Here is a 15,096-nt window from a genome sequence, read left to right as displayed (position 1 = left end):
AACTTATTTTTGTCTGTTTGTCCTAATTCTTGTAAAGTTTCACATCCTTATTTACATAAGTTTACATATTTAATAGTAATGTGATATTCCAAATTTAATCCATAACATTTTCAAAAGCCAATAATTATGAACCGCTAACAGTAAATATGAGTGATGAAGGCTCTCTTTGAAAAAAAGCTCTCTTAACTTCACCTCTAATCCAAATTATGTGTGGCAAGTCTCCTCCTAAAACACTCTTTAACCCTAACAATAACACTAAGTTCGAGTGGCAAGCCCCCCCAACAAAATACCTCTGTAAGCCACATACAAGCATCTAAAACAAACAAACAAAAAATAGATCCTTCCTTAAAGAAAAATACACATAAAAATAAATTGGTTAACTGTCCTAAAATGCTAGAATGGCCAGGAAATGGTGAATTATTTTACATTAAATTTTTGTGAAACTAACCGCTCCCCCCTCTAATATTGTTTTTGTTAGCTTTGTCTCTGTCAAGTTTTCAGTATGTTCACACATAATTTTCCTTAGCCCTACAATTAATTCAAAGTCCGAATGGCAACCCTCCCCATATTCTCATTGCATAGAAACCCTCTTAAAACTACACATAATCATCTTAAAAAAAAAAAAAAAAGCACGCATATTTTCCCATAGAAAAAAAAAAAGTTAACTGCCCTAAAATGCTAGAATGACCTGTAATAGGAAATTATTTAACATTCAATTCTAAAATAATTTGTTTATATTTCATTAAAGTTTTTCATGGCATTTTATACATAATTTCCTAAAAAGGTAGAATCACATTTTGGAGGGGTGGTCAGAAGGAGTTGAGTGGGGTTAAACAGAAGGTGTTAATCTACAATAATACCAAAGAAATATTGCAATATATTCATTTTTAAATGGTCTTATGTTTAGATTTAAGTTTTTTGTGCATAAAGCACATTACAATTCAACTTTGAGTTCTCCAACTTCTTTTCTGTTTATGGATACATGGCATTTTTAAGGAATTGCTGCATATTTATGCACATTTACTGTAGATTATTTGGAAACCATAAACTTTGGGAGATTTTCAGTTGCATATTCTGATTCCTTGTACAAAAATACACTTATATGGTAAATTTCATTTCTTAGTCTTGTGTTTTAACAAAGATATGACATTTTTACTGAAAAAGTAGTGTAAAAAATGTGACGAAACGCATATGGTCTTAAAGAGGGAAAAATATCCAAACGTGTGAGGCACAAAAATAGCCATAACTTCCTTAATTTTAATCAGATTTTAAAAATTTAAAAAGATTCTTTCTTAGCTCATCAAGCTCTTTCTATGCATACCAATATTGAAATATTTCAAGCTATTTCAATTTTTTCATGTGTATTGCTAATTTCATGATATATTTCAGGGAATCCTCTTTGTCATATGGTGGATGTTGCCGATCTATTCAAGGCATGCCAGATGGAAGAGTAAAAACAAAGAATAAAGTAAAAATGGCACTCACCACCATTTCCATCAATGTGTACATAAAAAGTATTCAACCAATTCTCTTCAAATTTTAAGACAAAAGAAATTAATATATTGGCTATCAAATAATGTTTGAATGAAGTTTCTGTTTTGACTTATCTTTATACTACAAAGCCTCAACTTTGAGATACTCTAACTTTGGACTGAAAAGATGCCCATGTTTTGTTACAAATTCCATGAAAAAGACAATTCTTTTCCTTGATTGGTTGAAAAAATATGAAATTTCATCAACTGATAGAACTTCTGCACCAAGTGTTTATGTGAACAGACCATGACTGCATAGTTGCAAAAAGTTATCTATTGCTAGCATGTCCCATTGTTAATAGTCGGATTTAAATAGTGATTTCTTGGAATATACAAGACACAACAAAATTATTAAACTGCCATTTTAAAGAAAAATTTATTGTGAATCCAATCATATAAATTTTATTTTGATGGATGTAGAAGAAATTTACTAATTACTGATTTAAAGAATATGAATGTAAGATCAAGTAACAATGTGTGCCTCGTCCAACACTGAATGATATGTTTTCTGGTGTTGCTAGTTTAATAGCACAAAGGTTTTTGTAATATCTTACTTAATAGTGTAATATAAACCTAAGAAAATGTTGGAAACAAATTTTCGTAAATTTATTAAAAAGGATTCTTTGTTACTCCATGTTTAACAAAAGATAATGAAGAAGCCTGGATGTACTTCAGAGAAAAAAATGAAAAGGAATTAAAATGAAGGATTACGATTTAAAAGTAGAAAAAAAAAAGGTTGCAACCTATACACCAAAGATTAGTGAAAATATACATTATTTGTTTTAAACATATGCTATTATTAATGGTTAATGAAAATGTATAATCAGGCCAGGATGAAGATTAATGCACATTGTATGAATATAACACACTTCAACCATTCAAATGTAAACTAGACACTAACATATTTTGTTTCATTGAATAATATTTGCAAATAGAAAAATATATCAAATATATTTTATTATTATAATAAAATGTATGCTATTCTATAAATAGGATTTCAAATTGTAATAAATATTAAGTTCAACAACAGTGAAATTTCACTTTCAAAGCATGTATATTAATGGAATGATAACTAATGATTTCTACCTGGCTTTGTTCTGACAGTTGCTAGCCATCTCATTATTGATCACCACCCTCACTGTAGTTATTGTGTGAATTGTCACTGATACCCAAACTATCTCTGCAGGCTCAATGGTGACTTTTCAGGCTAGCAGCTGACTTGCAATCTGACACAGATGTGACAAAGTGAAGTGTTGAAACATGGTTCAATGAATTTGTTTGTGGAGTAGTTTTTTTTTATGTTTAATCAAACGCTTCTGTTGTCCAGCTGATGTCAAGATACTTTGGGAAACACTAGCAAAATATTGGCCCAAATAGAGAAAGCTAGTTGGAAGTGGAACTGAAGTTTTTGAAAAAGGAAAGAATCAAACATGCTGAGTTCAAGAGAAATCTTAAGATAATGTGTCAGTTTTACCTAATGAAGTAAACAGTTGAAAAAGCTTACATCAACCACAAAAAAAAAAAAAAATCTCACACTGTAGACAAAGTGGTCTATTCAAAGAAATGCAAGGCACATATACACACACTACTCTTAAAACTGTATCTTGTCACTGTAAGTAGGAAAAAAAATGACTCTCTTAAAAGCTGTATTTTCATAATTAAGAAACAGATACTTTAAAATATTTCCATCTATATATATACACTACTATTAATTCAAGTCAAAATATTTCTGCAATACTGAGGAGAAAAAAAGTAAAATATAAATAATGTTGACCAAAGATCAGCAAATATGAAATAACCAGGATACTTGTAAGAATTTTATAAATATAATAAACTCTATGCACTCCACTCCATCGTTCAAGAACAGAAAATATAGTAAAGAATTTTGATAGCATCATTTTGAAATGGGCGAAGAAAAAAATGGGAGCACGATATTCTGTTTTTTTTTTTCTACTTACCAGGCTCGAGTTTGATGACTTTTATTGCTGCAAGATCACCGGAACTCAGGTTTCTGGCCTGAAATTGAGAGAAAGAGATTTTAGTAAATAGAATAATCATTGCAAAACAAACTTACACAGGAGTTATTCCATATCAATGTTGAATAATAACATTTTCTTTGAAATTTGGTATATGTCACCTATTTTCCCTATTGAAGTAAAAACTGTTCAGGAAAATATGATCTAACTTTTGCAGAAAATGTGAGTTTGTTTAACAAAGTTAACAGATTCCTGAAAAAGTCTTAAAGAGTAAAAATATCAAAACAACCAAAATGGGTATTTTCTTTAATGTTACAGGATGGCTTCCTGTGGAGAGAAATGAATGTCTTAAGATCCTTTGCATACTTACTATGAGCTAGTTTGGCTTCTGTTGCTAGTCAAAGCACATAGTTAAGTGAAAATTCATTATAATAAAACAGGTGGAGAGTATCAATGATATAGTTTTTATTTTAGGTGTTACACATTGTAATCACTGTGTCAGACAAAGAGAGGGTGGGAGTCATAGTTTACACTGCTAGCAGTTTCATCATTCTACCTAATATTGACCGTAAAACGAACACATTGTCTTTTGTTCAATCATCAGCTTCCCAGAATAGTGACTGTTTCTTGTAAAAACTAATCCCTAAAAACAGACAATTCCAGATTATGCATGTTTCAATTTTATGAAAACCCTTTCTAATCTAAAATGCAGTTGATCTCTGCTCTATTGTTATTATCATGGTAGGGGCTTGATTAATTCCAATCTATGTCTCCCTCCCAATCACACTTATTAACCATTATCCTTGAGTGGTTTCCTGGCCTTAATAAGTGCTGACAGGTTACCACAAAAAGAATGTGACTGCCATACAGGGATGAGCATTCACTGTGGCTAAGCTATAAGGAATTGTAATTCAAATTTGCATGTTTTGATATATATGAATATATTTCAATTGGTTTGTTTTGATATATATGAATATGTTTGAATTTGTATGTATAAAATTATTGGAAACTTTTCAGTTTTAAATGTTTTAATATATATGAATATATTTGAAGTTGCATGTTTAAAATTATTGGAAACTTTTTAGTTTTTAATGTTCTGATATATATGAACATATTTGAATTTGCATGTATAAAATTATTGGAAACTTTTTAGTTTCCAATAAAATGTTGTTGAACTTAATATTTATTACAATGTTTTCATTTGTATGGATATATTTTAATTTGCTTGTATAAAATTATTGGAAACTCTTTAGATTTTAATGTTTTGATTTATATGAATACTAGCATTTCAGCCCGTTGTTGCCCGGGTGTTTGACCATTAGAAAAAGTCGATTTTTTTTTTAACTTTGACCCCCTATTATGACCCCCTTAACATTTATTGTTTTGGGCTCAAATCAAATTATTACGTTTGATCCATGTTCAAGGAACCTATATCTAAAATTTCAAGTGCTTAGACCCAAAATTGGTGTAGAAGTTTGGTAGAGTTCTCAAAGGGCAAATCGTTGAACTTTGACCCCTTAACAGCCAACTTTCTGGCCGAACACTGATTACAAAGATTTTCCCAAATCTCAGTACCCTGTATATCAAATTTCGAGTCTGTAAATTGAAAATTGACAGAGTTATTGTGTACAAAAATGTACAGACACACAGACACAATAACTTTTATAGATTAAACAAAAATATATATGTATACATAAATATATATGGAAACAATTTTGTGTTTACTGTAAACTTTTTACGCAAATATTATGCAAGCATAAATCATGTAGAATATCTGCATGAATATAATTACATGTAATAGTTAACTAAAGATGATCATCCCAGAAGAAAACCGGAATAACTAATAGGGAATTAATTAAAATGAATGTTTAAAAGAATATGCAAATTAACTAGATCTTTTGCTAGTGAATGCAATTCCACAACCCATATATAAGAAAATTGTATTTTCTTTTTAAATAAATAGAAAAAAGGGGTTTTAATATGAATATCAATATACACAAAAGAAAAACGAATTCATAAGAGTGTAGATATTTGAATTTGCATGTATAAAATTATTGGAAACTTTTTAGTTTTTAATGTTTTGATATATATGAATATATTTGAATTTGAATGTATGAAATTATTGGAAACTTGTTAGTTTCTAATGTTTTGATATATAAACACTTATCGAGTCTTTTAAAGTCAGAAGTAAATTTCCATTTGATAACTTAAAGCATTTAAAGAGGAAGCAAAGTAATACTATTTTTTTTTAAACTATTAACAAAATATAAAAACAACTGCATTGTATATGCAAACATCGAGATTCATTCTTGTGGATTATAATTTCATAATTACTATTGAAAACAGAATCTTTTCAATTTTGTTTTCTTTACGGTATTGAAGGATAAAAATTACTACCGGAACAGCAGTAGAAACTCCCTATGAAGCAAGCGAACAACAGAAGATGTTGTATTTGAGAGAAATAGCTTACCTTATAGGATTGTATATACTGATGTTTATTAGCTGTTTTCTTTTTAGATAAAGTTAATGTCAAGAGAGAGAGATAAAGCGCCTTTCTAGGGCTTCCCTCGTCTAAGTTTTATAGGATGATGCTTTTTGGGGGAGTATTTTATAGCATATCTTAAAACTTCATGTTTGGAGTGTATTCTGTCTTATTGTATTTATATGTTTAAAATAATCTACTTAAAATGAATTTCAGTTAGGTCCATAACATAACTGAAAGATTAAAATGTAAAGAAACAAAATCAATTTTTTTTTTTTCTTCATTTCATAAAACAAAAAAATGAAAGAATATTTCATTATAAAATGAATTAAAAATGTTTAAACATTTGAATTATTTTTTTTTTCGATATTGTTAAGATTTAAAATAATTCAAATTTGATGTATTAAACCCACTTGCCACTTTACAGCTGTCGGTAAGAAACATTACTTAAGAACATTGTGCTAACAGTTTTAGTTTTTTTATTTTACTTGCCTTCATATTACAAATGTTATTGTTAACTTTTGTTTCAAAGATTTTTTGTGGTTATTTAAAAATTATTTTTTCCTAAACACCACAATAAACGCTGCTAGTATATCTATATGAATAAAGTTGGGCCCATTTTTCACACTTACAATAAAGTCAGAACGGCCTATTTCAAGTTAACTCAATTTTACAGAATACACATATACAGCTTATATATGCGATATCAGCCAAATGATTAACTAATTTACATATTTGTTTTGTCAAAAGACATTTTATTAATTAACTATTATTTGTTATTGTTTTTTTTTTTATTTCAGTGATTGTTAGGATTTTAATATAAGACATATTTCTAGACAAATATTTAGAATGTGAGTTCAATTTTGATTTTCTCCCTATTTGTTTATTAAAATAGTTGTTAATGGTCAGAAATACCTCAGCGATTCATACTGGGCCCAACTCTCTTCCTGATCTTCATCAACAATCTCCCAAATCACATTCTGAGATCTTTTGTCAACATCTATGCAGACAATATCTATGGCAACACTTCAAAGGCCAGCAATAACCCGGATCTTTCTGATTCTCTTTCCTCTGATCTGGAGCATGTCATACAATGGGGGTAAAAAAGTGGCTAGTAACTTTTAATGTATCCAAAACAAAACTTCTATCTTTTCACTAGCAATGCTCAAATCTCCACTTAGCCCCAATAGAAATGAAGAGCTTTTCATCTTACTTTAATAAACTTCTAGGACTGATCTTCACTCTTGACCTGAAGTGGAAGACTTACATCAGTCGTTACCAGAATCACTGAAAAAACGGTGGGGGGTCATTCAACCACTCCAAAAAGTATCTCACTCCTAACACTATCCTCTATCGGCAAAAGAGTCAAATACGACCCAGGATGGAGTACTGCTGCCACATTTGGTGAGTAGCTCCTAAGAGCATCCTTTCTTGCCTAGACAGGGTACAAAACCATTTTCGTAATTTAGTGGGCAAGGACCTTTACACCTCCCTACTGCGTTTTTCTCACAGAAGAGTTGTTGCAAGTCTATCTTTGCTCTATCGTTACTATAATGGTAGGTGCTCAACTGAACCCCCGCCCCCCTCCCTGCAAAATGTTTGTAAAACACTCGTTTCTGCCAAACTCAGAAAGGGAGCATTATCTGTTGTAGCTGTCCAAATGTCTGTAGTTCATAAAATGCTGTTAATTTCAGCAAGAGACAGTTAAATTTTTGTTTTACTTTTACAGTGAAGTGTTTATTTGATAGAATGCTGTAATTTGAACAAACCCAATTAAATCCAATGTCAGATGTTACAGAATATGGTTGAATATCAACAGCAATCATTTCTCTTATCAGATAATGGATCTCTTGTGACCTATGACCATTAGTATTCTAAACTTTCTTTTTGGACAATATTGATTCTATAGTAGTTTGGTGTTTTGCTAGAGGTTTGTAGTTGCTGCCATTTGTTCCTGCAATGTCTGTCCTTGAATATTCATTGCGCTCCCTTTTCTTATTTGCAACTTTTGAAAGAACATTTCTAAGATGGTTGAATATATTAGTCATTGTAAAAATTTTTGCTGATTTTTCACCCTTTCATGTGATAGATTGACCAAACTTGCAAGCAGCTGTATTCTTATTCTTGCGATTGACATCAAAATACTTCCAGCAGAAACTGGTTGCCATAATGGTTGAAGGTTGTTTTTTTTTTTTTTTTGTTTTTTTTACACGGTGGTCACCACTTATCAAGGCCCAGAAGCCATTCAGGGATAAGGGTTATTGCAAGTACAGTACGCTAGTGTGGAGATTTAATGAGGTGTTTACTTAAGAAGGCGGTTCATTAGGAATTTGTTAACGTTGGACTTGAAGACATCCAAGTTGTAGTCAGGTGGGAAGTAGGCAGACGGAACAGAGTTCCACAGGCGTGCAGTTCTAAGAAAGAAGCTTTGTTCATGGAATCCACGTTTTGATTTAGGCACAGATAAAGAGTGGGGAAAATTTTCCACAGGGGATTCAGCTAGACGGGTGTTTTTCGTGAAAGATTGGTGAGGGGGGACCAGAGATTGGAGTTCAGACGAGCACTTGCCATGGAAATAACGATAAAACAAGGATAGGCTCGCAACGTCTCTTCTGTGGGAGAGAGGTTGCAGGGTAGAGAAAAGGGCATCCCCCACAAAGTCTATTTTGTACTGTCAAGGCAGGATAGGCTGTTTTTAGCAGCTCCTGCCCAGATATGGCAGCAGTATTCCATCCTTGGATGTACTTGGCTTTTAGAGATAGAGAATTGCATCAGTAGTGAGATATCTTCTGGAGCGGTAGAAGGATCCCACCATTTTTCCAGTGACCTTGGCAACATACTTGATGTACGTGTTCCATTTCAGATCAGGAGTAAAGGACAAACCCAGAAGCTTGTCAAAAAACGGGGCTTCTCCTAGACGAGAGTCATCCATTTCAATTGATGCCAGATGGGGATCAGAGCGTTGATGATATAAAGATAGAAGTTTGGTTTTAGATGCATTAAAGGTAACCAGCCATGTCTTCCCCCACTGAACTACGCGCTTGAGATCAGAGGAGAGAGAATCAGAGCGAACTTTGTCATTTACAGCCTTTGATGTGTTGCTGTAGATGGTCGTGTCATCAGCATAGATGTCAACGAATGATTTAAGTATGTGTTTAAGGAGGTCATTGATGTAGATCAGGGAGAGAGTTGGGCCCAGGATTGACCCTTGAGGGACTCCAGCATTAATACTGCAGGCCTCTGATTTTTGTCCATCGGCCACTACTCTTATGAGCCTATCGGAGAGAAATGATTTAATGATTGAGAAAACATTTCCAGCTATACCGTAGCTGGAAATCTTGTGAAGTAGGCCTTTATGCCGTGCCTTGTCGAAGGCCTTTGATATGTCAAGAGCAATTGTCCTAGAAAGGAAGCCTTTGTCAAGAGATTCACTAATCCTGTGAGATATAACCATTAGCACATCTGCGGTAGATCTTGCAGAACGGAAACCATATTGTGTGTCACTAAGAAGATTGTTTCTGCTGAGGTGGTTTACTATTTCTCTATTTTATATGGATTTCAGCAACTTACTCATAACACACAGGAGACATATTGGTCTGTACTGAGAGGGAGATGACTTATCACCTGAATTCTTAAATACAGGGCATACTGATGAGGTTTTCCAGGGAGTCGGAAAGCACTTCTCCTTAAGGTAACGCTTAAACAGTTTCGTAAATATGGGAGCAAGTTCTGGTTGAAGCTTTTTTAACACTATAATTGTGATGCCGTCAGGGCCAGTTGCTTTGTTGTCAGTATTTAGTGAACTTTTTTACATATTTAAATTACTTATGTGTGATATCCAATTAGTAATTTACCTCAATACAATATACATTATCTAAACCAGAAAAATAAAAACAATATATATGTAATGGGAGCAAGAATCCGAAAGTAAGGAATGACTGATGAAGAATGCTTTATTTTCGGTTTGCATATTGTCTCAATTTACTGTAAAATTCCTCAACATAAAAATTGAAAGATGAATTAATAATTTTCTTTGACAATAATTTAAAGTACAAAATTAATGTTAATTTGATAGGAAGAGAAAGGAGGGAAATTTTTCATATGCTTACATTTATTTACCTCTAATTCAGTGCATTTGTAAAAATCTACATGTTAACAGCATGTCATGTCTGTTATTTGTAATATGGTGTAGATGATGCAGGTCTTCAATAAATTTTCACTGGCAAGCAAAAAAGGGAGTTAACTTGTTTTTGTTTGCAATATAATTAATATCAGTATCATTTATGATAACAAAATTTGCTGACAAAGCAGCACTAGAAAACCAATTATCTAAGACCGATTAATTCATAATTGGCCAATTTGATAATCGGTACATCCCTAGTTTACAATAAAGTTATGAATGAAAGGTTTAATATTTTAAATTGCTGTTTGAACTATTTCAAGCAGTGAACTTTGCAAAGCCAGCGTGCGCGTGTGTGTGTATAATATTTTCACAAAATCAAGACAAGATCAAAATGAGAGCATAATGTTGTATATTTTCATATTTGTTACAATTGTTTCATGAACATTCGGATAATTTCAAACATTCGAAAATATTCCAAAATAGCCTCTCTTTAGATGGTGAAATACATTATTTAGTATACATAAAAAAACATGTTCCCATTCCCTATTTAAGAGAGTAAGCTGTTCAACCTACTTACACCCCTTTTCTTTCAAGTTTTTTTTTGTTTATTTTCCGCTTGCCATAGAATTTATAAATCAACCTATTTTTGTATTTCTACTTTTTAAATAAGATTTTGACCATTGAGAAAACTATTCAAACACTAACTGATGCCCATTTGGACAGTCTCGGTATTCATGTTCTCGGTGACAAACTTGCTATCCTTGCTCTCACCCAAACCTATTCTCCAAAGACAGAGCCATCCGTCATTGCCAGTTCCACATGTTTCAAAACTTATGCAGCCTCAATCAAACTCCCTACTGTCGTGGTGAACATGACCCATTCTAAGTTCCAAAAGTTTGTCATTGATTGGGGAATACAGAACAGTGTCATTACTTCATATCCAGCATTTTTCAGTATGCCAAAAGATGAAATCCTTGAGGCAATTGAATCCTTGATTACGATTACACTACGCAGTCCATCGTATGAATTTCGGCAACCTCACTTAAGCTGAAAATGAACCTTTGAAGGACTTTTTAGTTTGTATGTGATCACTTGCAGTGGATTGTATATTCGCTTGTCCTAGATGCTATTTTAATACATCTCCAATCAACATCAAGGACCAGTTTATCCGTGGGATCAACAATGCAACTCTCCAAACATTTTGGCTAAGTCTAGTCAATTGGCAGTCATCAAAGATGTTAAGCATGCAGAAGCCTTTGAAGCAGTGCTCAGAAATCAGTCTCAGCTCAACCAGTCATCTGATATTTGTGCTGTTGACCAGTATCCAGCTATTGCAGAAACAAGTCTCGACAAATGAAATAACCACAATCCTGTCAAGGGTGTGGTAGTATTACCCATGGTATACTTGGTCGCCCAACCCCCTCACCATACACATTGCCCCGCCTGGGGTAAGACTTATTCAGTGTGTAGAAAACCAAACCGCACCAGTAATATATGCAGATCTCTACAAATATCCAAGAGCAATAGTCTGATAACTCATGCCCAGCTCGATAAAGACACTGACCTTTACACTGATCTTTCCATTATCTGTAGAATCAAGGTATCAGTTTGACCAGATATAATTCACAACAACCTGTTGTTCTGGACATTTTTCCTTATAGTGGTCAAAAATATGCTTGGTTAGCCCAAAACAGTTGAGACAATTGGGGCTCGATGAATCCCAGTAGCTTCTTTGCTACAAAAGGATGTTAGCTGTTGGCGGATCTGCCTTAACATGTGAATCACTACAGAGTTCAATGTTGAGGGTAATCTCGCCATGCAACCCCTCTTTTTCTGTGACAAGGTTGATCGCTTGTACTTCAGTAGGAAAGGGTGTATGAAAGTCAACATATTGCCAAGTAGCTATCCCTATCCAATGTAAGCACGTTGTCAGAACCATCTTGTGCTCCACCAGTGAAACCAGCATGCCTTCATTTTGGACCAATTCCGAAGAATGTGTCTAAACTTGAGATGGCCAGTGTTTCAGCCTTGAGCAAATTAAGTAGTATCATGCTTGATGATGTCATTAGTGCAGCACAGGCACTATCAAGACCTGATTTCTCTCATCCAAACCGGCTTCCCTGATATTGTGTTGCGGTCCAATCAGGTTTTATACATGATAGCAAGAATGTATTCCTCTAAAGATAGCTTTGTACAGCATCTAATTTTTTTAGCTTAAGATTTCTTCTTTAGAATATAGTATGCTTCAAGTAAACAGATTATATCTTTTTGATTTACTTGGTTTATACTTTCTATCCTTATCTACTATTGACTGTTTTAATTCAAACTCTTTTCTCTTTTTTTTAAAATTTTTTACTAGTTCCCTAACCCAATCACCTAATGCAGTTGTGTTCCTCTATTTATTTCTACTAATTATTTTTGTTCTATCCTTATTTCTATCATTATCACCAATCCTATTTGGTGTGTGTGTGTGTGTGTGTAAATATACATCTTTCTCTCTCTCTATGCAGTAGTAATAGCTTCTTTAGCCTATATGTCTATATCCCTGGAATGTCTGAAATTAAGCCAGAATTTTTAAAAATAGTGGCCACAATTTGGTGTGTAGTTAACATAGAGTTAATGCTCTATTATAGGTGTGTGTGTGTGTGTGTGTGTGTGTGTGTGTGTGTGTGTGTGTGTGTGTGTGTGTGTGTGTGTGTAAATATAGTATTTTATGAAACATTCTTCTGTTGTTCTGTTGGGCAAAGCGATATTGTTTGAAAGATGTTTTCCAATGAAATGCAATTCATCTCATAGTTCACAATCGAGGCCTTGACAAAAATGCCAGAGGAAATATGAGGATTTCATGGCGCTGTGGTGGTGGTGGGGGGTGGCTAGTAGAGTAAGAGTAATAGTTGGGAGGGAGGAGCATAAAAGTCAACATTAACTTCAAACACTGCTATTGTGAAGAATCTACGCCAGGCTAAAATATCAGGAGAGTCAGTATTAATGACTAAATTCAGCACAATAAACCCAGTATAGCATGTTCACATGCTAGATTCATATGAGACATCTATAAGGGGTTTCAGAATGAGGAGGAGGGGTGGGCTATATTCAAGTAATTAATAGTTTGATGCTTTTTTATTAAAAGCAATGACAAGGAGGAAGGCTGCCATATTAGATAATTGACTTGCCAAAGACGGACACTTGCCTTGTTAAGAGAGGAATTTTAGTCTGAATGTCGTTAAACACTCGCATTACCACTGACTGCATTTTTGTAGACATGTTCAAAATTGGATGAGGAAGGATTTACCCATTTAAACAAATGAACTTGTAACATCCTGCTGAAAATGTTCAATGTCCTGTTACTAAACAAGAACATAAGTTATACAATTGTATACCTCTACCTAACAATATAAGAATGGGCCAAAATCTTATTTGGGTCTTTACGTTGTGCGAAGTATTCCCAAAGTTATCCTATAGAAATGCTGATAAGTCAAAAACTATCTAATAAGTTTGAAACTATATGGTTATTACTGTTATCAGAAAACATCAGATTCATACACCAAATATTAAAAAAAAAAAAAAATTGAAATTCTGTCAAAATTTTTTCATGTGAAAGGTAAAGTGCATAATACATGCATGATTTCATTGGGCCAACTAGTGAGTTTGTATGATGAACAGAACTGAAGTTTGTATTATTTGGATTGCTGTTCTCATCTTGAGTGTTGTTCTCATATCTGCAAGGGTTGTGGTATAACGCATAAAGTACTAGGTAAAATTCAGTTCTTAAAACTCCTCTGATGAGTAACTACAATTGCAAATTGCTTAATATTTCTACCTGTTCATGGCTGACAGAAGGAGAGTATGCTACCTACCCACCAAGTTCTATTCAAAATTTAATGCAGCTTCCAGAGTTTAACGGAAAGATGCCAGATACATTTGAAGAAGGTTGAAGATTACATTTGTTGAAATGTTGTGCGAAAAACATTCAAGATGAGAACAGTAGTTTGAATAATGCAAATAATACAAAGTTATTACCAAAAGTGTGGCCTTTCTGTGATCTTGACTTTTGACCTTGATATCACAAACTTAATTAGAACAAGTTTGGATGACAATGAGTCATATAATGACATTGGGACAAACATACCCTCCGCCCTGGTCGTTGTAAAAGTGACTGAAGACATTGTTTTTCTTTTTTTATTCAAATGTTTTGAGAAAGCAAGAAACAATAGATATAAAAGAGAAAAATAAGCCATTGCTCTGAAGTTGGAATACACCACAAGTAGAAACAAAGATTTGGATGCTAAAAAAGTAAAGATGAAGGAAAAAGAACTCTCTGATTTGGTAGACAAAATCTATGCAAGATGGGGTTTCTGCTGAAAAGAGCATGAAAACATCTTTGATCGGCTAAATGATCACTTCCGGATGCTGTTAATTGACAAAAATATTGGAATGGTGAAAATAGAAGAAACCCCTGATTAAAAAGTGCTGCATGAGAAGATTTCTCTCCAACCTGTTCTGTAACCAACAAGATAATATCTGGCATGAGAAGTGAAACAGGGGAAATTTACATAAACTTTGTTTACTACAATACAACTTAAAGAGCTTTAAAATAAAAAAAATTAAAATTTAAAAAAATCAAGAAACCGACAGAACAGTCAGTAATGTTGGATGTATGGAAATTTGTGCAAATGTTTACAAAATATTGTCCAACTTAGCAAGTTTTAAATGATGTAAAATGCATCCCTATTATTTGTTAGCTGTGTAAACACAAATTTGGTATTATTTAATGTTTAAGATTAAATACTTTTTATTTGTAATATTTATTTAAAACAGTTCAGATTACTTGTTAGATATTTCTTATTCAAAATAATAGATTACAGCTGCCTATTTATCTTCAAATGTTTCATTTGTAATTAATTTGTATTATTTAAGAAAATACAAAAGAAAACAAAAATATGAAAACTTCTATATAAAACAATCCTCATTGGCTTTTGAGAA

At 33.0% G+C, this 15,096-nt stretch overlaps 1 protein-coding gene across 6 annotated transcripts in view; it reads right to left on the bottom strand.

Annotated features, from left to right (window-relative positions):
- The window catches only part of LOC145256384 (mitogen-activated protein kinase kinase kinase kinase 5-like), a 662,642-nt gene that overhangs the window by 461,744 nt on the left and 185,802 nt on the right, over nt 1-15,096 (bottom strand). For all 6 annotated transcript variants that reach the window (XM_080115226.1, XM_080115224.1, XM_080115227.1 and 3 more), the window contains exon 2: nt 3,491-3,548. In XM_080115226.1, coding sequence (XP_079971352.1) covers nt 3,491-3,548 — 58 coding nt within the window. The remainder of the gene's footprint in view (nt 1-3,490; nt 3,549-15,096) is intronic.

Source organism: Euprymna scolopes, chromosome 32, assembly GCF_053919585.1.
Source record: "Euprymna scolopes isolate OS-2025 chromosome 32, ASM5391958v1, whole genome shotgun sequence".
Lineage (NCBI taxonomy): Eukaryota > Metazoa > Mollusca > Cephalopoda > Sepiida > Sepiolidae > Euprymna > Euprymna scolopes.
The sequence above is the reverse complement of the archived record's forward strand: the minus strand, read 5'-3'. Positions and strand labels throughout refer to the sequence as shown.